Source organism: Gadus morhua, chromosome 4, assembly GCF_902167405.1.
Source record: "Gadus morhua chromosome 4, gadMor3.0, whole genome shotgun sequence".
NCBI classification, from domain to species: domain Eukaryota; kingdom Metazoa; phylum Chordata; class Actinopteri; order Gadiformes; family Gadidae; genus Gadus; species Gadus morhua.
Window position 1 is genome coordinate 41,866,174 of NC_044051.1, and position 20,931 is coordinate 41,887,104.

Below are 20,931 nucleotides of genomic sequence, written 5' to 3' on the forward strand. Positions count from 1 at the left end.
ACGTTGTTATGGCAATTCGCCTTATTCACCTCGAACGGAAGTAGGAGCCTGAGGGGTACACTTTCCACTTCCGGGAGTTTTCACAACGCGATGCAATGGCTCCTCACTGCTGTGTTCCCCAATGCACTTCATCACACAGGAAGAAATCGAACAGAGGACAAACTTTTCACCGTTTCCCCAATGATCTGGGACTACGTCGAGAATGGATTATTAAAATCAAAAGAGATCCTGGCCGTAATTTTAAAGTACGTTTTATGATATGTCTGGTGCTGTAACCCGGTCTCCGTATCGCTAGCAGTTAGCCAGGCTAGAAAGAACTTGCCCGTTTTAGTAGATAGATTAAGGCAGAGAGCACAGTTGTTGAAATGTATCCATCACTTGTGCTGCTGAATCTTCCATCGATCATATGCGTCGGAGTCCGACTTCCGGGTTTGTGTACCCCTCACGGGCTAAAATGGCCGCCAGGTGAATAAGGCGAATGAATACGCCCTCAGCTGATAAAATAATGCCAGCATTTTTTTTCAACAGAAAATTAGCACCCATATCAACATATATTTGATATTTTTCTGCTCCTTGCACCTAATCATGCTTATCATGCTACGCAGCATTACAAGGCTCTGCCGACTAAAACATGAAGCAATTCAAGAAGAGGCATATATAGAATCGTCTTGTGGTCAACTGTCATTTAATAGACATATGACAGATTATGTCAAGGTTTTAAAATTATAGTATTATTATTACCAGGTCATGTTATAACCCCAACCCAGACCGGAAACGGAAGTCCCTGGAATACCCCTATCGTGGGGGGGTCATTATTAACTACTGTTGTTCATCTCTGAGCTCAGCAGTGATACATCATGTCTTAGTAATAGCTCTGTGTGTGTGTGTGTGTGTGTGTGTGTGTGTGTGTGTGTGTGTGTGTGTGTGTGTGTGTGTGTGTGTGTGTGTGTGTGTGTGTGTGTGTGTGTGTGTGTGTGTGTGTATTGTCGTCTTAAAGCCCAGAGCAGAGAGCAGACTCGCCTGGACCCAGCTGTGTCTCCATGAAGAGTGACCACTCTATGCATATACCTGTTACCTTTAAAGATGGACGCCCCTCCAGAGAGGAGAGGTAGGAGTTTCAAACAGACGATGAAAACAGACCGGTTTGTTGTTATCCGACTCTACTGATACTGATGTTTACAGGGCCCAGTTTACCGAAAGCATCGTTAGCCTAAGTGGATCGTGAAGTGCGTCGTACGAGCATCGTACAGTTTTCACACCGTTTCCCGAAAGCATCGTTGGTAACGAATGTCGTGAAACCGCTCGTAGCTAACGAGGACTCCAGGGGTACTCGTAGGACGCTAAGAGCATCGTTAGCCTACTATAGCCTCAGTGGCGTCACCAGCGGACATTCCTAGTATTGGATGCGTTTTATTAAAACAAATCCAATATTACGGAATGCCCAGCTTGAGCCATTTCGCAACCAAAAACAGTGGTTACGCCGAACTATTACTCAAAGACTACTGTTAGATTTAAACAGCAAAGATAGAGACATGTTAGAAGCCAACAAAAACATAATTTAGTGCAGCAATTAAAAATTCCAAACATAAATGCGCAGCTGAAATGTACCGATCAAACACCACGTCACAAGGCGTATAATGAAGTCAAATGATTCCATCGCTCTGGTTAAAATGTCCTCATATTGATCAATGACAGAAGACATCGGCTACTAGACTTGCATCATGCTGAGTCCAGCGGGTGGAGAATTTCTGCAGGCATTTTTTGTTGCGATTGTTTGCATTAAGCACTGTAGGCGCTTCGGTGAGGCTGTGATGAAATCCACTATTTATTGGACCCTGTCTAGACAGTAACGAACATCCCTGACCATAGTTAATCGCGTTTCTAGTCTCCACTCAGACGTGAACTCATTATTGCATGCGGGTGTCTTCATTCATAAAAAAATTAAAACATTCGGGAGTATGCAATAATACCAATTATTATAAGAGGTCAGAGACTCGCCTTCCAGGAACCAAGAAAGCCTGCTCCGTGACGAACGGGGGATTTGACCCACTCGGATTTACACAGGAAACTTGAGATAAGAAGGTGAAATCGCCGGGCGTGCCAAGCTGCGACCGAACCGGCTCGGCAGTGTAGAAAGACCTATAGCCAGGGTTGGAGTTAGGTGGGAGCCAGTGGGAGCTGAGCTCCCATAGAGAGAGGTCTGGCTCCCATGAAAGCAGCAAACTCAAACATTTGTGGGGGTCTCTGAAAATACAGCAGCATAATATTGTAATTACAAAGAAAGCTATTTTCCCTTCCACATGCTGAGTTATATTGACGTTAAGTGGGACAATAGAACGCCGGTCATTATCGGGAAAATAAGAAAGGGCGAACCGGACACCGACGCGAAACGGAGGTGCTTCGACCTGAAGAGGCTTATTTTCGATAATGAGCGGCAACTTGCCAAACGAAATAATAACCTCACAGGGAGTCTTTTTACAATTTATTTGTTACCATTCGTAGTTTTGATCAGCAGAGAAATAGTTGGCCAAAGACGTTGACGTCGCTTAGCAACCGAAGACGCAGGCATTGTTGTGAAGGGCCCATGCAAGTGAACGGAGCGTTCCACGGCATGGAGAAGAGCCGTGTCATAATAGCCCATATATCATAGCACCCCCCCCCCACGTCAAAATTCAGCACAAGGCCGGTACGGTCCCCCCCCCCCGTTAACAACACTGTGTGTGTGTGTGTGTGTGTGCGTGTGCGTGTGACTGTGTGTATTTGTGTTCCTCACAGACCACACCAGAAGAATTTAAAGGTTACCTGGTCTGTACAGCAGCATCAAACAGAGCTGATCAAGGTGTGTATATTTCCAACAAGACGTTTGACTTCTGCTCTACATGATCATCAGAAAGCATCTCTTGTGGAGCTCATCGTCTCCAGGCTTCCCTCTTCAGACCAGCGGAAGTGAATCCAGGACAGATGCTTCTGATGACCTCAGTGAGTTCAGAGTAAAGTTCTCCTTGATGTTTATTCTGTTCCAGAGGGCTGAGGCTTTCCTAGACAAGGAGCTGAAGAAGCTCTGGAGGGATCTCTTCACAGATTACCCACAATGCTCAGAGAGGGAGGAGGGGGAGGAGGAGGAGGAGGATGTTAAGAACAAGGAGCAGAGGAGGCGCGCCATAGAGGGAGTGGTGGACATCACAAAGCTCTGCCTGATGGAGATGAACCAGGAGGAACTGGCCGACACACTGTGGGGCGGTAAGAGACTCAGAATGAAAACAGAATGATTATGTATATTTAGAGTAGTATGAGACTCTTATTTGTTCTGTTTAGAAATAACATAATCTAATTTAGTGTTAAGTGATTTCTTCATTAATAATTCATCATTGTGGAGATATCTTTCTTCTTGAGCGTTCAATGGTTTGATCCAGATATGAACGGTTATTGTCGTTCGATCAGGTTAAATAGTTTGATCCAGATATATAGGGTTATTGTGGTTCGATCAGGTTAATGGTTTGATCCAGATGTTCAGTGTTAAGGTACGGCCACACCAAACGCGTTACCCGCGTATGACGCGTATAAAATCGGCAATTTTTCCATAGGGAACCATTGGTTTACGCGCGTATGAGGCGCGTACATGCGTTACATGCGTATAAGCAACATTTTACTCGCGTTAGCGGCGTATGAGGCGCGTACATATACGCGCGTACATATACGCGCGTACATGTACGCGCGTACATGTACGCGCGGAGTTCAAAAAATTGAACTTTTTACGCTCATACGCGTGATGCTTAGCCGCGATAGCCAATCAGCGTGGAGCTTGACCCGACGTCACTGGCAGAGAGTAGTGACGCTTGCACAGAAGCATACGGCCGACATCTTTCTTTATTCTGGGTGGAAATAGTAACATAGTTACGCCATTAAATGCGTTTATGGAAACATTTTTAGCGAGAAATGTGCATTTTACTTTCATAATGTTCGCTCGGTGAATCTGAAGGATGTTTGGTTTGATAGTTATAACGAAGAGTGAACGCTCCGTTCACTTGCATGGACAGAGTCTCTGGTTGCTAAGCAACCTCAACGTCTTGGCGGACTATTTCTCTGCCGATCAACACTACGAATGCTGGAAACACACCAGACACACCATGTGAAGTTATTTAACCCGATTATTGTTATTTATATCCGAGATTATTTAATCGAACCCGATTCAAGCTCTATCCTGCACCCAGACACGGCGGCGTTTGGGTTTCCTTCCTCGGACTCCTAAATCCAGCGCAGCCACAGGCGTGTAGCTGCGTACGTAGGACCATTTTTGACACAAAATGGTCAAGCAACATTTTAGCTGCGTTACACGCGTAAATCTTACGCGGGTACGCGTTTGGTGTGTTCGTACCTTTATTGTTGGGTATGAAGTTAAATGGTTTGATCCAGATATGAAAGGTTACGGTGCGTCCATCAGGATAAAGAATGTTAAACAATAAATGGCAAATCAACAGCAGAATAACTATAAGTGGAATAAGTGGAAGAGATGCAGCACTATCTTGTTATATCAGCATTTGAAGTTAATTTCCACTGATTCACGATCATTGTTATTGTCATTAGACCAATGATTTTGCGGTGTAAATAACAAACAAAAAAGGAAAAGATATGTAACCATTCCTTGTCCCGACCAGCTTCTCGAACCACAAGTAATGAAGTCAGTAAATATTATGAAGTTTATCATTTTACAGGAAATATTAACATGCTTCAACTGATGTCACCATCCACTATCTGATGTCTTCTGTTCATTCCCATGTAGGATCTGCTGCTGTTGAGTGCCAACGTAAAATCAAGTCTCATTTGGAGAAGAAGTTAAAGTGTGTGTCTGAGGGAATCCCTAAAGCAGGAAATCAAACGGGTCTGAATGACTTCTTCACAGAGCTCTTCATCACAGAGAGAGAAAGTGGAGAGGTCAACAAAGAGCATGAGGTCAGACTGATTGAAACAGCTTCCAGGAAACCAGCCAAGGAAGAAACACCAATCAAATGTGAAGACATCTTTCAACCCTTACCTGGACGAGATCAACCAATCAGAACAATAATGACCACTGGAGTGGCCGGCATTGGTAAAACCATCGTAACACAAAAGTTCACTCTGGACTGGGCTGAAGGCAAAGCCAACCATGACATACACTTCACATTTCTCTTAACTTTCAGAGAGCTGAATTTACTGAAAGAGAAAGAGTTTAGCTTGGTGGAACTTCTTCATCACTTCTTTATTGAGACCAAAGAAGCAGGAATCTGCAGATATGAACGGTTCAAAGTTGTCTTCATCTTGGATGGTCTGGATGAGTGTCGACTTCCTCTGGACTTCCAGAACAACCAGACCTGGACTGATGTCAAAGAGCCGTCCTCGGTGGACGTGCTGCTGACAAACCTCATCAGGGGCGACCTGCTTCCCTCCGCTCGCATCTGGATAACCACACGGCCTGCGGCAGCCAATCGGATCCCTGCTGAGTGTGTTGACATGGTGACAGAGGTGAGGGGGTTCACTGACCCACAGAAGGAGGAGTACTTCAGGAAGAGATTCACAGAGGAGACACTGGCCAACACAATCATCTCCCACGTCAAGAAATCACGAAGCCTCCACATCATGTGTCACATCCCAGTCTTCTGTTGGATCACTGCTACAGTTCTGGAGGACATCTTAAAAAAATCCCAGATAGAAGAGATGCCCAAGACCGTGACTCAGATGTACAGCTACTTCCTTTGGGTTCAGTCGATACAGGGGGACAGGAAGTACCATGGGAGAGCTGAAACTGATCCATACTGGGGTCCAGAGAGCAGGAAGATTATTGTTTCTTTGGGAAAACTGGCTTTTAACCAGCTGGAGAAAGGCAACCTGATCTTCTACGAGGAAGACCTGGCAGAGTGTGACATCGATATCAAAGAAGCCTCAGTGTACTCAGGAGTGTTCACCAAGATCTTTAAAGAGGAGTGCGGGATGTACCAGGACAAGGTGTTCTGCTTTGTCCATCTGAGCCTCCAGGAGTTTCTGGCTGCTCTTTATGTCTTTTTGACCTTCATCAACAATGGTGTCAATCTGCTCTCAGAAAAACCACCCACCTCTGGGGAAGATAAACTACTCCTCCTCTACAAGAGGGCTGTGGACAAGGCCTTACAGAGTGAGAACGGACAACTGGACTTGTTCCTCCGCTTCCTACTGGGCCTCTCTCTGGAGACCAATCAGATTGTCCTACGAGGTCTGCTGGGACGGACAGGAACTAGCTCAGTGACCAATACAAAAACAGTGTCTTACATCAAGGAGAAGATAGATGGAGATCTCTCTCCAGAGAGAAGCATCAATCTGTTCCACTGTCTGAATGAGCTGAACGACCGTTCTCTAGTGAAGGAGATCGAACAGTACCTGACATCAGGAAGTCTCTCCGGAAAATCTCTCTCTCCTGCTCAACTGTCAGCTCTGGCCTTCATCCTACTGACATCAGAAGAGGAGCTGGACGTGTTTGACCTGAAGAAATACTCTGCTTCAGAGGAGGGTCTTCTGAGGCTGCTGCCAGTGGTCAAAGCCTCTAAAACATCTCTGTAGGTTCACTAATAACATGTATTACAATACACACTACACAATATAAATATAACTGGAATATAAGGTTAAAATAATATGCAAAAATCCCTGTAGGTTTATAACAACATGTATTACTGTTCTACTCATAACATAATTAACATACTAGTTATATTATACATAACATCTCTTTCGTCCTATTGACGTATAATGTATTACAGTACACGTAAGGGAATATTCAGAACAATAGAATATAGAAGAAGTATCCGTTCAAAAAACATTTTCAATCCCAAATAAATAATTATTTAACATTTTAAATTGAATATATAATGAAAATGTATAAATCTAATTATTTAGTAATTTTTGGTGAACTAATAACATTCTTCGTTATGGAATAACTTAAAGTTTTCTGTTGTTTTGATCGCAGTTCCTAACATGTTGTGTTCATTGTGTGTAAAGGCTCAATGGCTGTCATCTGTCAGAGAGATGCTGTGAAGCTCTGGCCTCAGTTCTCAGCTCAGACTCCTCTCGTCTGAGAGAGCTGGATCTGAGTACCAATGATCTGCAGGATTCAGGAGTGAAGCTGCTCTCTGCTGGACTGGGGAGTCCACACTGTACACTGGAAACTCTCAGGTCAGTTGTCAGCCTCTTCTTCAAACTGGTTATTCTAGCTTCCAGTAAGTGCTGCTCCTGCCTCATTTCTGTTGCTCTTTCCCTGCTGACAAAACACTCCCTGGTTCTATACAAGGTTAGAACCTGTGAAGAAACGGTCTTAGCGTACCAAACACAGCAGACTTCTCCTGACTCTAACTGAACAATATCTCATTGAGTTGTAGCTATTGAGAAAGGAGCATTTGTTTAAGATCCTGTCACATCCAAGTGAAGGAAGTTCTGCTGTCTGTGATGTCATCTCCCCTGTTCTCAGACTCTCAGGGTGACACAGCTTTGTCTCCATGAAGTATCGATAAAGCTTTTACTTGTCTTCAATATGAAATGAATACACTTTATAAATGTGGTTACTTTAGCACAAACTGCTCTCAGCCAGATACAATAAATGGTGTGTGTGTGTGTGTGTGTGTGTGTGTGTGTGTGTGTGTGTGTGTGTGTGTGTGTGTGTGTGTGTGTGTGTGTGTGTGTGTGTGTGTGTGTGTGTGTGTGTGTGTGTGTGTGTGTGTGTAGCTTGTCTGGCTGCCTGGTCACACAGGAAGGCTGTTCTTCTCTGGCCTCAGCTCTGAGCTCCAACCCCTCCCATCTGAGGGAGCTGGACCTGAGCTACAATCACCCAGGAGACTCTGGAGCTGCGCTGCTCTCTGCTGGACTGGAGGATCCACGCTGGAGACTGGACACTCTCAGGTATGGAGAGGACAGCTCACCACAGGGACAAAGTCTCCTTCATGATTCAAGCCGCTGCTAGATGAAGTGGTTTGAAGAGGCAGCTGTCACTCATGTTGTGTAGAACGTGATGAGACAGCAGATGATGAAGGTGAATGTTTCAACATGCTGCTCTCACTTTGTTTCCCCCCCAGTGTGGAGCACGGTGGAGTGTGGAGGCTGAAATCAGTTCCACAGAGATGTAAGTGTCTGTTTGATTCATCACATCACACACTCACTATTGAGATGGAAAGTCCATCCACACAGCAGGAAGTGAGGTCACATCCTACTGGGAATGAAGATGATGGCTGACATCATGTATCTTACGTATATTAATACTGTCGACCATCACAGTCACCGGGATGAGGGGGGAGGAGTGTGGGGGTGGGGGGGTGAAGGAGAGGGGGGGTGACCGGGTTAGGGGCCGGTGAGGGGGAGGGGAAGGGGTGAGAGAGAGGCTGAGGGGGGGGGGGGGGGGGGGGGGGGGGGGGGGCTGAGGGGGAGGACTAGGGGGGATGACTGGGCTGAGGGGGGGCTGAGGGGGAGGGGGGGTGAAGGGGCTGAGGGGTGAGGGGGAGGGGGGTGACCGGGATGAGGGGGGGGAGGGGACGGGGCTGAGGGGGAGGACTAGGGGGGAGGGGGAAGGAGTGTGGGGGTGGGGGGGTGAAGGGGCTGAGGGGGAGGACTAGGGGTGAGGGGGGGGGGGGGGGGAGGGGCCGGGCCGAGGGGGGAGGAGTGTGGGGGTGGGGGGGTGAAGTGGGGGTGACCGGGTTAGGGGCCGGTGAGGGGGAGGTGAAGGGCTGAGGGGGGGGGGGCTGAGGGGGAGGGGGCTGAGGGGGAGGACTAGGGGGGAGGGGGAGGGGGGATGACCGGGCTGAGGGGGGGCTGAGGGGGAGGGGGGTGACCGGGCTGATGGGGGGGTGAGGGGGAGGGGGAGGGAGGTGACGGGGCTGATGGGGGGGCCTAGGGGTGAGGGGGAGGGGGAGGGGGGGTGACGGGGCTGAGGGGGAGGACTAGGGGTGAGGGGGAGGGGGGGTGACGGGGCTGAGGGGGGGCTGAGGGGGAGGACTAGGGGTGATGGGGAGGGGGGGTGAAGGGGCTGAGGGGGAGGGGGAGGGGAGGGGGGGGACCGGGCTGAGGGGGAGGACTAGGGGTGAGGAGGAGGGGGGGGGGGGGGACCGGCTGAGGGGGGGCTGAGGGTGAGGACTAGGTGTGAGGGGGAGGGGGGGTGAACGGGCTGAGGGGGGGATGAGGGGGAGGGGGAGGGGGGTGAAAGGGCTGAGGGAGGAGGGGGAGGGTTGTGACCGGGCAGTGAGGGGAAGGGGAAGGGGGGGTGACGGGGCTGAGGGGGGGATGAGAGGGAGGGGGCTGAGGGGGGGATGAGAGGGAGGAGGCTGAGGGGGGTTGGTGAGGGGGGGGGGGGCTGAGGGGGAGGGGGCTGAAGAAGAAGAGAGAGCGATCACAAAAAGAAAAAGAATAAAAAGAAGAAGAGCAGCCTGGATCCAAGGAGTGATGTTTGTTGTTGATGTTTTCATAATATTGTTGTTGATGTTTTCATAACGTTATTGTTGAGGTGTGTGTATCTATGTAAGTGTACATATGTATATGTATGTATGTGTTCATATCTATGTATATGTACACAGAGCGCAGGAGAACAGTACTAGTGATGATGATGATGAGGATGAAGAGCGGTTCAGCAGCTCATCATGTCTGGTTCTCCCTCAGATGCCTGTGACCTCACACTGGACCCCAACACGGCCAACGGACGACTCTCTCTGTCTGAGGACAACAGGAAGGTGACGTGGGTTGGAGAGGACCAGTCGTATCCGGATCACCCAGACAGATTTGACTTCGTGCCCCAGGTGTTGGGTAGAGAGGCTCTGACTGGCCGCTGCTACTGGGAGGTAGAGTGGGAAGGATGGGTTGATATAGGAGTGACATACAGAGGAATCACAAGGAGAGGAGGGGGTGATGACAGCATGCTTGGATGGAACAACAAGTCCTGGGTTCTTCATTGTTCTGCTGGTGGTTACTATGTCCGGTACAACGGTACAGAGACAGACCTCCCTCTCCTCCCCGCTGGCTCCACCAGAGTAGGAGTGTATCTGGACCGGCCTGCTGGCTCTCTGTCCTTCTACAGAGTGTCCCCAGGTGGAGGAGGGTCCTCAGACACACTGACACACCTCCACACCTTCTGCTCCTCCTTCACCCAGGAGGACCTCCTCCCGGGGGTCTGGGTAGTGGGGGTAGGGGGGTCAGCCTCTCTGTGTCGGTTGTAGAAAAAAAAAAAGGGACCTCCTGACTGAGCATGGCCCCTGCACACACACACACACACACACACACACACACACACACACACACACACACACACACACACACACACACACACACACACACACACACACACACACACACACACACACACACACACACACGCACACACACACACCGCGCACGCGCACACACGCGCACACACGCACACCTACACGCACACACCACGAGCGCACACACACACACACACACACACACACACACACACACACACACACACACACACACACACACACGCGCACCGCGCACACACACACACCGCGCACACACACACACACCGCGCACACACACACACCTACACGCACACACACCACGAGCGCCCACACACACACACACACACACACACACACACACACAGTGTGTGTGTGTGTGACCTCTGCTGAGGTCTGTTCCTCACTGTGCAAGTTATAGTCTCTCTCTCTCTCTCTCTCTCTCTCTCTCTCTCTCTCTCTCTCTCTCTCTCTCTCTCTCTCTCTCTCTCTCTCTCTCTCTCTCTCTCTCTCTCTCTCTCTCTCTCTCTCTCTCTCTCTCTCTCTCTCTGGTACAGGAGGCACGGTGGGGTCGGGGGGGCGGCTCAGTGAGGAGCGTGTTCAGAGGGTCATTGTCTCTGTGAAAGTTATAGTCTGTCTGTGTCTCTGTCTGTCTGTCTGAGTCTGATGACACACGTGAACATAAACATGCATATAGTATCGCACACACATGCAAGCGTACACACGCATATATGAATTAACATAAAGACACACGCATATAAACATACCCGCATGCACGGTCGCATGTATAAACACACATACACAAACACGTACATAGGAACACAGACACGCACGCACACAGACACGTGTATATGAACACAAACAAACACACGTATATGTGAACACACACACACGCGTACATATGAAAACGCGCCACGTTTACACACACACCATATTATAAACACTCAAATATACACGCAGACACACACGTGCAAACGCGCGCACACATGCACACGCCGCATGCGCATCTATGAACACGCACTTACTCAAGTTATGAACACACACACTTACTCACATATGAACACAGACACGCACAGACTACACATACATGTATATATAAACACACACATACACACACTGGGTTTTGGTGTTTATATTCATGTACTCAACTGTAATCCAAATGCTACATTTTCTTGGGCTTCTTAAAGTTGATGTTGAGATTGAGATTTTTTAAATCTTCCATCAGGTTAATTTAGCAGGTTTTACCAAGACTATATTTCTAATATCAAATGTGTTTTAATTATTGATTGATTGTAAATGTTAACATTTTTATAATACAATATTGTGTCTATCTTCAGACGTCAACAGTTTCATACGGCGGGGCTCTGATATCAGTTTATATTTTGATAAGCCTCACATGATGTAAAGCAGATTTTATATTATATTCATAATGCAAGCGGTCTGGGAAAAGCTGTAGATCATGTTGTGACGACTTTAAACTGAGTATTGATTCCTTGTGTTCTGTGGGGAACAACACAGCAGCAGAACATGTTCAGTTATTAAAGATATGTGCACACCTGTTTATGATTAGTAATGTCTGCTGTTCATGTAAGGGACTGTTCTTCTATTGATTGAGTCCTTGTGTATATTGTGTTCATGTAAGGGACTGTTCTATTGATTGAGTCCTTGTGTATATTGTGTTCATGTAAGGGACTGTTCTATTGTTTGAGTCCTTGTGTTTATTGTGTTCATGTAAGGGACTGTTCTTCTATTGTTTGAGTCCTTGTGTTTATTGTGTTCGTGTAAGGGTCTGTTCTTCTGTTGTCCTGAGGCCTGTTTCAGGTAGCTGGTTTTGAGGCAACCCCGAGTTTGTTCGCTCTGAGTTAGTGGAAACTCTGGGTTTTCCGTTTCAGGTAGCAGGTTCAGCGCAACCGAGAGTTAGTTGCTGCGGCAACATACGCCGTGGGTCTAACCTGCTCGGGAGGTGGTTAGACCTACTCTGAGTTTGTTGTCAATAAGGCTGAAGGCAGCTCTCCGACAGAAGGAAGTGTTAGAAATGGCATGTCCTTTTCTACGAGAGCCTGTGGACGTAGAGGCTGCGATCCTCAGAAGGAATCTCCGTGAGGAACGATTATTAAGACCCCGGTTGGATATACTTTCTTTTCCTGATAATTTTCTTCACGACCGCTATCGTTTTTCAGCGCAATCTATCATTTATTTAGACCACCTTCTCAGTCCCCATGTTAACTGTCAAACGCACCGGGGGCATGCTTTAAGTTTTGTTTTTTTATCGCAATTAACGCATGTGCAGAATGATCCGCCCCGTGCATCCCACCCGCTCTGTACTACAGTCACTTCAACGTTGTGGCTTTCCCATGATCAGAGTAGCTGACTAACCACGGACCTATAACTGCTGCAAGTCAAGAAACTAATTTTAAGAATGCAAGGCAGAAAAGACCCTGGTACTGCTTTTAACCAGATGCTGTTCTTCTCTACATGCACATGCTCAGCATAATCGTCTGCATTGTTCACTGAAATAAAACCCTTTGAGTAAACTGTGAAACAAAATAACTTGTCCCACCACAGCCCGTGTTCTAATAAAGACAATCTACTTTTTATGAGGATTTCTTTATTTCCTGAAAGCACAAAAAAAGTCATTCATATCGGGTATGTTTTTAGAGCAGGGAACAGTATCCCAGTTTGCACCTCACTCACCTTTAACTTATGTTCCAAAATTTGGATCTCCAAAGCATCCTTTGAATTGTTACAATTGCATGGAGGTTGGTGAGGGCATCTGGTTCAAGTAGGGCGATGACGCCATGAGTAACTGGAAGAAGATGATTAGACAGTGAAATTATTACTTGAGCCAGAATATTGCCCCATCTAATTTGCAATGCGCTGGGTTGCGTGTACATATTTAATTATTTTGAATAACCAACCTCTGATAAAGGCACTTCTATCCTGGGGGGTGGGGGGGATCAGAGAAGCTCCCCCCAGGGATGCCCTCAGCCACAGGACGCATACTCTGTTGGCTGAGGGCCATCTCCTCAGCCACTGTGAGGGCTGCAGAGGTGGACCCCCTCCAGTCTGCCGGGCCTCTGCTTTTTTTCGATTTGCTAACGTGGAGGAAAATGTTACCCTAATATTCAGTAAGCGCTATTTTGAAGACACATATATATTTATAATGCATTTTGCCTAGGTGTAGCCTTCTAATATATCTAAATCCTATTAAATATTGGCAGTGTTGGGGTGCATGTAGGCCTACTACTTACATTTACTGCTTAAATATAGACCCATCACATGTTGAATATAGCTGTTAAATTAGGTAGAGCAGGCAAAACAGCACAATTGATTTGATTTCAATTAAACATTAGTTTACCTGTTTGAACTATATTTTTATACTTCATTTTCATTTGCTGCCAAGTCCTCTTGGGGCAACTCGGGTTGTTCCTGTGTAAATTGACACACACAGACACACACACACAATTTACATATTGAATAAGTGGAAGATATTAAACTTCCCTCTTATTTTAGTTTACTATTTTATTTTACTCACGCATTGACTTGTTCGGCTATTTCCTGCCAAGCTCTCTCTCGTGCTCTCGCTGCCGCGGCGGTATTGCTTTTTTTGGTGAAAATGTGTTCCTGCTCGGCATATGCGTGCATTAATATTTCCAATTCCGTGGATGAAAAGTAACTGGATCTACGTTTTTGGTCCATATTGATCATGTTATCAGAGATCCATTGATGATGGCTCTTTATAGTCAACAGGCACGCCCCCAACCCAGCGTGAACACACTCAGAGTTGATTAACTCAACGCTGATCACCTGTTCTGAAACCGAAAACCCAGAGTTGCTTTTCAACCCTGAACTCTGAATCAACCAACTCAGAGCGCAGGATTAAACTCAGAGTATGTTAAACCAGCTACCTGAAACAGGCCTCTGGTTAATAAAGCATAATGGTGATAAACAACTCAGTGGATCCACTGAATGTTCTCTTGTGTTCAGCAGAGGATCAGTTTACACTTTAAGGTCGGGGGTTCACTGAATAAAAAGCACAACAGAGGCTTCGTCTACACAACATTAATAATCAGGACACCAGCAAGTGCATTTCCACCTCAGACTCATACGCCCGATGAGGGACGGAGTATGGAGAGAGTTCTAGAAGCGGGCCGACAGGAAACAGCCCAGCTACTGGCGTCTCTCCAGAGACGAGCCTTGCAGGCTGGTTGATGCACCACCTCCCCGTCTAACAGGACCCTGAGCCTCCATGTTGAAACACACAGAGGTGTGTGTTTGAGGCGCTGAGCTGCAGAGGAGGATCCTCTCCTTCTCTGGGTGCGTGGGAGCGGGCAGTAGGATGGACGCGTCTGATAAATGAGTCGATAGTAAGATGTGAGGCCGTTTATCAAAGCCATGCTTCAGTCCTGTTATTGCGTGGGGAGCCACTAGGGGGCGGTGAATCCACCTCGGTGGGGTTCACCTTCTGACCAACAGGACCGGGGGGAAGGAGTCTGTGTGTGAAGTGACAACCTATTTGCACCTCTTGCAGGACGTCTCAGTCCTCGTGTTTTCCGTAAGGCAATAAGCGCCAATAAAGTAAACAAGAAGGAAGCGAGGCAGATGGATAAGGAAGAATGCAGCGATTGATTCTCAGAACATAGTGAACATACATTGAACCAATAATAAACGTTTCCAAGTAAAATCCTGGGTCACCACATAGTAATTGACAGGAAAAAAACATTTTTTTATGCTTAAATTACGGTTATCTATGTGGTCACCTGACTCAGCCATCTCTGATGACGGTAGAGATGGCTGAGTCAGGTGACCACATGGCTAATTTACTGCAGTTTACTACAATAAGCTATGCTTTATGGCGCTATCAATTTGTGGTAGAAGGACAAATTAAGACGCAATAAAACTTGATCTATTGGATAGACATAAATAAGATATAGCAATATATCCGTTGTGCTTAAATATTATGAATTAAAGCAAAATCGAAATTAACAAATTGAGCACAAAATGCGAACATAAGCCTCATTATCTCCATGGCCAATAGTGTGTGTGTGTGCAGGAGGTGTTTTGAATGGTTGAAGAGCCTTTGGTGCTCAACCCACACACACACAAACACACACACACACACACACACACACACACACACACACACACACACACACACACACACACACACACACACACACACACACACACACCAACAAGCGAGCAGAAGACCCAACGCAACTAAATGAAGAGCAGACTGTACAGCTATAATGAAAGGTTCCTTCAAGGTGGGTTTGTTAAAGCGTGTTCATCCCTTCACCACCGAGTGTTGGAGAATCCGTTGTGACATCAGCTCCATGGACTAGAACGGCCTTTTAAGACGGGGACCGGGATTCAGAAGGAGGATCTCCAGGGGGAGATGAGAGGACTCCTCGTCTCAACGACCAGAACACGACTTCAGTCTGTCACCAGAGAACCACGGAGCACACCCCAACGTTCCCCTCCAGGCATGGTGACGCCTCAGCCACAGCCCCTCCACCCCCTCAGCTGGAGGGGCACAGCTCCAGGTCATAAAGGGTCTTCGTCGGGGCCAGTCCAAGGTGGTTCTGATCTGAGGGAGCCATCTCCCAGGTCCAGCTGGCCCCGCCCATCACTGTTCAGCCTGAGAGAGGCTTCCATCTCGGGGGTTGGAGTGAACACCGTCCACAGAGAGCTTCACCTGGTCCAGCAGAGTCCTGGTCAGCCTGTTGCTGATGGAGGGTCCTGCTCCTCAAGAACCTCCACCCTCCACTGGGGGGTCTCCTGAACCCATGACCTCCTCCTCACCTCCTCCCCAGAGTCCTCAGGCTAAAGCGGCCCGCTCTGTGAAGGCTTCTCCTTCAGGAGACCGCTGGACTACAGAGACATGACCTCAGAGACGTTGAATCACCCGGGGACCCCTTCTGGAGACCCCCTGCATAACCCCTCCCCAGTGTGGGGCGTCACTGAAGAACGGTGTTCATCATTGACCTCTCTGGAGGCCCTGAAGGTTGTGCTCTGTTCTGGGTGTCCTGGAGGAGAGCTGGGCGTGGCTGGTGGGGTGGGGTTGGCATGAGGACGTGTGTGTGTGTGTGTGTGTGTGTGTGTGTGTGTGTGTGTGTGTGTGTGTGTGTGTGTGTGTGTGTGTGTGTGTGTGTGTGTGTGTGTGTGTGTGTGTGTGTGTGTGTGTGTTCCACCTGTCATGGGTTAAACAGCTAAAATAATAATAATAGTAAGAGTCCTATCAGTTGATGGTCTATACCAGGGGTATTCAATTAAAATTGAAAGAGGTCCAGTTACTAAAATTTCCTCCCAGCAAAGGTCCGAATCTTATATTGTCTCTCGAAATAGTGTACCCTGATGTAAATAAAAAACAACGTACGCACATTTCTATATAGTTTATTGTCAAACTTCAAGTGTTTTCAAACTAATATACTGTCTTTTATCAATAACAGACAACAGAGACTGGATTTCTTCTGAATAAAATATAGTTCAAGTAAGCCTGAAAACATTCAGAATCTTTTGAAAGTGCAAACACAGCATTGGGCAGCCTGAACTCAGGGCCAATATTTCAAGTAACGCAAAACATTCAGAATCTTTTGAAAGTGCAAACAGCATTGGGCAGCCTGAACTCAGGGCCAATATTTCAAGTAACGCAAAACATTCAGAATCTTTTGAATAAAATAAAAGTGCATCTTTAAGAAAAACAATTAACAAAAGACCTTTGAGCTGCCCACCCCCTTTTTTTTTTTTACATGTATTAACTACATTTCAAATAAAATAACACGGGGACCTTAGGCTAAAGCCGACATTTGTAGTAAAATAAAACGGCAGAATGAATAAAAGAAAAGTGCAGAGCTTTGAGCAGCTCCCTTTCTCCTCTCTCCTTTCCTCCTCACCTTCCTCCCTTTCCAACTTCCTTTCCTAGTGAGAGAAATGGGCATGTAACTGTCCTGCCAGCAGTTTGAATCTTGGCTTGAATGGGGTAAGTGCCATTCTCATGCTCATGTGGAGATGCTCATTGGTGAGCCTGGAACGGTACTTTGTTTTAATAATGTTCATCGTAGAGAAAGCTGTCTCACAGCTGTAGGTTGATCCAAACATGGTTAAGGTGTGAAGTGCTATTTTGGTTAGACAAGGGAACATCGTTTCAGGCACAATCTGTAACCAGAAAGTGGCAGAGTCAGTTGCTTCAAAATGCTCTCTCAGAGCAATATCTGCTTGCAGATCAGTGAGCTCTAACTGTAAAGATCCAGGATGTGCCCACTTGAAGGTCTGTTGAACCTCCTTTGAAAATCCTCTGATTTCTCTGATAAGGAATGGATTCTCGATCAGCAGGAGGAGCTGGTGTCCAAGTTTGAAGCTGTCAAATCGTTGACTAAAGTTTCCAATCAGCTTGTCTATGAAGCCGACGTAAGGAGAAATGTCTCCCTCACCCTGAATTTGTTCCCGCATTTGTGGGAAGTGCTCACACTCTCCTTGGAGATCTTCTTTGAAAATGTTCAGCTTCATCTGGAAGGAGCGGACATTTTTCATCAAATCACAGACAGAATTTTTCCGACCCTGCAGCTTTAAATTGAGCTCATTAAGGTGTCCTGTGATGTCCACCAAAAAAGCCACCACATCCATCTTGTGCTTATCTTGCAAAAAGTTTGCAAACTGTGTTGCTTTTTGACTCTTGAGCTGCTGTAAGAAAGCAGCTATTTCCTTTGGGATGGACCAGAAGCGTCCCAGTGCATTCCCTTTGCTCAGCCATCTAACATTGTTGTGGAGCAGTAGGTCATTTGCATCTGCCTCCGTTTCTTTCAGAAATTCTCTTAGCAGTCGATGCTGAACGGATGAGGATGCCCTGAGGAAGTTGATGAGTTTCATCGTGGTATTCATTATTTCAGCAAACCCTTCCCACAGAATAGCACAGAGAACAGTCTGGTGGATGATACAGTGGTAGGCTATGAGATCAGGGTTGTCTTGTTTCATCCGTGCCACAGCCCCCTTCTCTCTCCCAACCATGGCAGGTGCACCATCTGTGGTGACTGAGACTACTTGCTTCAGATTAATCTTTCTTTTTGTGAGCATCTCCTTTATCACCTCATATATATCCTCTCCTCTTGTGGTTGTCTCAAGAGGCATTGAACCCAACAGGTCTTCACAGATCTCTTTCTTCTCTTTGTGAAGAAATCTCACATACACCAAAAGCTGGGCATTATCCGTTACATCTGTGGATTCATCAATGGCTAAGGATATGCATAGTGCGTTCTGAACAGCTGCATCAAGCTGTGCCAGTACATCCTCTGCTAATAGTTCTGATTGTCTGATTGTTGTGGTAGCTGACAATGGTATTTGCTTGATTTTTCGACACATGTCGTCTTTTTGTTGACCGTCAAGTAAAGTCTCTGCTGCCGCATTTAAGCACTCCTTCACAACTGTGCCATCGCTGAATGCTTTCTTGTGTTGAGCCAAAATCCACGCAATCTTTAATGAACACTCATTTGCACGTTGCTGGCCTGTAAATGTATGCGTGAGGACACGGGTAGACCTGTCATACTGTGCTTTCAGTTCGATCATTTTACTTGCCCTCACTGCGGACTTCGGTGGGTACCTTTCCTCAAACGACCCGTGTTTGGTCTCATAGTGACGCTTAACGTTGCCACTTTTTATTAACGCCACAGTTTCACAGCATATGAGACACAGCGGTTTAGAACTGGCTGCAGGCAGAACGAACATGTATTTTTCTGTCCATTCATCTTTAAAAGTTCGGTTTTCAGCATCTACTTTTCTCACTTTTGAGCAAGCCATCTCTCATCTCCTCACTCTCACTCGAGTCTAGCGCGTGCGGGAAGGTAAACAATCGATTTGATTGGCTTGGCTATTGATGACGCACCTGTCGTATTAACTAGATTAGCTGCGCATGCACTTTTTTTTATTTAATATTAGAATTTTAACGGGTCCGGGCAGAACCGTCACTGGGTCCGGACCTGGACCCCGGTCCGCCATTTGGTGATGCCTGGTCTATACTAATATATAAACCTGTCATTCGTCCAGGCGTGCAGCAGCTGGATGGAGAGGCTGGGTTCTGAGGCTTGCAGCCCCAGGATGGAGCAGAGACCGAGGCTGGAGACCAGAGGCCCGCATCACCGGACCAGAGGGTAACATCACCTCCTTGACTCAAACGCTAGAAACCCCCAGGTTCTTTATAGGTCTTCTTAACGCTACTTTATTTGTAACCTCTACTTTAAGTTCTACCCTAACATTTCGCGTATTTACCGAAATGTACCCCCCCCCCCCCTGGTTCTGGAGGAGGGGGGGGGGGGTACATGACGTCAGACTGATCCGCCACACGGGGCCTTCCCCCTCCCGGGGGTCCGTCTCCCCAGCCCCCCGGCCCGGCCCCTCTCTGCTGCACCGTGGGGGGGGGGGGGGGTTGTGCAGTAGAGGGCTCTGGGTCCTCAGGGCTCAGTGCTGCTGGGGGGTTGTGCAGTAGAGGGCTCTGGGTCCTCAGGGCTCAGTGCTGCTGGGGGGTTGTGCAGTAGAGGGCTCTGGGTCCTCAGGGCTCAGTGCTGCTGGGGGGTTGTGCAGTAGAGGGCTCTGGGTCCTCAGGGCTCAGTGCTGCTGGGGGGTTGTGCAGTAGAGGGCTCTGGGTCCTCAGGGCTCAGTGCTGCTGGGGGTTGTGCAGTAGAGGGCTCTGGGTCCTCAGGGCTCAGTGCTGCTGGGGGGTTGTGCAGTAGAGGGCTCTGGGTCCTCAGGGCTCAGTGCTGCTGGGGGTTGTGCAGTAGAGGGCTCTGGGTCATCAGGGCTCAGTGCTGCTGGGGGGTTGTGCAGTAGAGGGCTCTGGGTCCTCAGGGCTCAGTGCTGCTGGGGGTTGTGCAGTAGAGGGCTCTGGGTCATCAGGGCTCAGTGCTGCTGGGGGTTGTGCAGTAGAGGGCTCTGGGTCCTCAGGGCTCAGTGCTGCTGGGGGGTTGTGCAGTAGAGGGCTCTGGGTCCTCAGGGCTCAGTGCTGCTGGGGGGTTGTGCAGTAGAGGGCTCTGGGTCCTCAGGGCTCAGTGCTGCTGGGGGGTTGTGCAGTAGAGGGCTCTGGGTTAACACAGACCAACCTGGTCTGTGTTAGCCCTGTCTGTGTGTGTGTGTGTGTGTGTGTGTGTGTGTGTGTGTGTGTGTGTGTGTCTGTGTCTGTGTCTGTGTCTGTGTGTGTGTGTGTGTGTGTGCGTGTGCGTGTGCGTGTGCGTGTGCGTGTGTGTGTGTGTGTGTCTGTGTGTGTGTGTGTGTGTGTGTGTGTCTGGACCTGGAGCTTCAGGGGCCTTGGTTCTGTTAACAGGGCTGTTAGGAGACGGGACCTTTCTCCTTGGGGGGGGGGGGGGGGGGGGGGTTACAGACACTCTCTGGGCCCCAGTGCGTCGGCCCCCAGGAGTTACCGTCGGGAAAAGGGGGAGGGGTTTAGTTGTGGACGGATGGTGGAGTAAATAAAGAGTCGCGCTGTTGGCTGAAGCTCTGGAGCTCCGTGTGCGTCCCGTACTTCATCCTCACCTTCAGGACAACCCCAGACTCTCTCTCCCACGTGACAGCCGGGCCGGGCCGGGGCAGCGTCTGGATGAGAGTTCTTCTGGTGGGGAACATTGGATGAAGAGAAGAGTTCTTCTGGTGGGGAGCATTGGATGAAGAGAAGAGTTCTTCTGCGTGGGGAACATTGGATGAAGAGAAGAGTTCT

The 20,931-nt window shown here is 48.0% G+C and overlaps 2 protein-coding genes and 1 long non-coding RNA gene across 3 annotated transcripts; all 3 read left to right on the forward strand.

Moving 5' to 3' along the window:
- The first annotated feature begins 1,065 nt into the window (after positions 1-1,065).
- Positions 1,066-3,064, forward strand: LOC115543009 (uncharacterized). The gene is made up of 3 exons (XR_003976643.1): positions 1,066-1,108; positions 2,776-2,839; positions 3,024-3,064. It is a non-coding gene; the product is annotated as an uncharacterized LOC115543009 (long non-coding RNA).
- An 85-nt stretch (positions 3,065-3,149) lies between these two features.
- On the forward strand, positions 3,150-6,582 carry LOC115542983 (NLR family CARD domain-containing protein 3-like). Its single transcript, XM_030355513.1, has 2 exons — positions 3,150-3,240; positions 4,781-6,582. The coding sequence occupies exons 1-2, from the start codon at positions 3,198-3,200 to the stop codon at positions 6,565-6,567; spliced, it is 1,830 nt and encodes a 609-aa protein (XP_030211373.1). The 5' UTR covers positions 3,150-3,197; the 3' UTR covers positions 6,568-6,582.
- A 433-nt stretch (positions 6,583-7,015) lies between these two features.
- LOC115541784 (butyrophilin-like protein 9) lies at positions 7,016-16,305 on the forward strand (the record flags this gene model as incomplete). Its single annotated transcript, XM_030353624.1, has 5 exons — positions 7,016-7,173; positions 7,720-7,893; positions 8,067-8,113; positions 9,637-10,104; positions 16,082-16,305. Coding segments are annotated over 5 exons (1,071 nt in total), but the record flags the coding sequence as incomplete, so codon positions are not given.
- Between the last annotated feature and the right edge of the window lie 4,626 nt (positions 16,306-20,931).

Coding starts and splice junctions, on each gene's coding strand:
- LOC115542983 (XM_030355513.1), top strand. CDS start 3,198: ATGGAGATGAACCAGGAGGAACTGGCCGACACACTGTGGGGCG. Junction 3,241..4,780: donor GGCCGACACACTGTGGGGCG/GTAAGAGACTCA, acceptor ATTCCCATGTAG/GATCTGCTGCTGTTGAGTGC.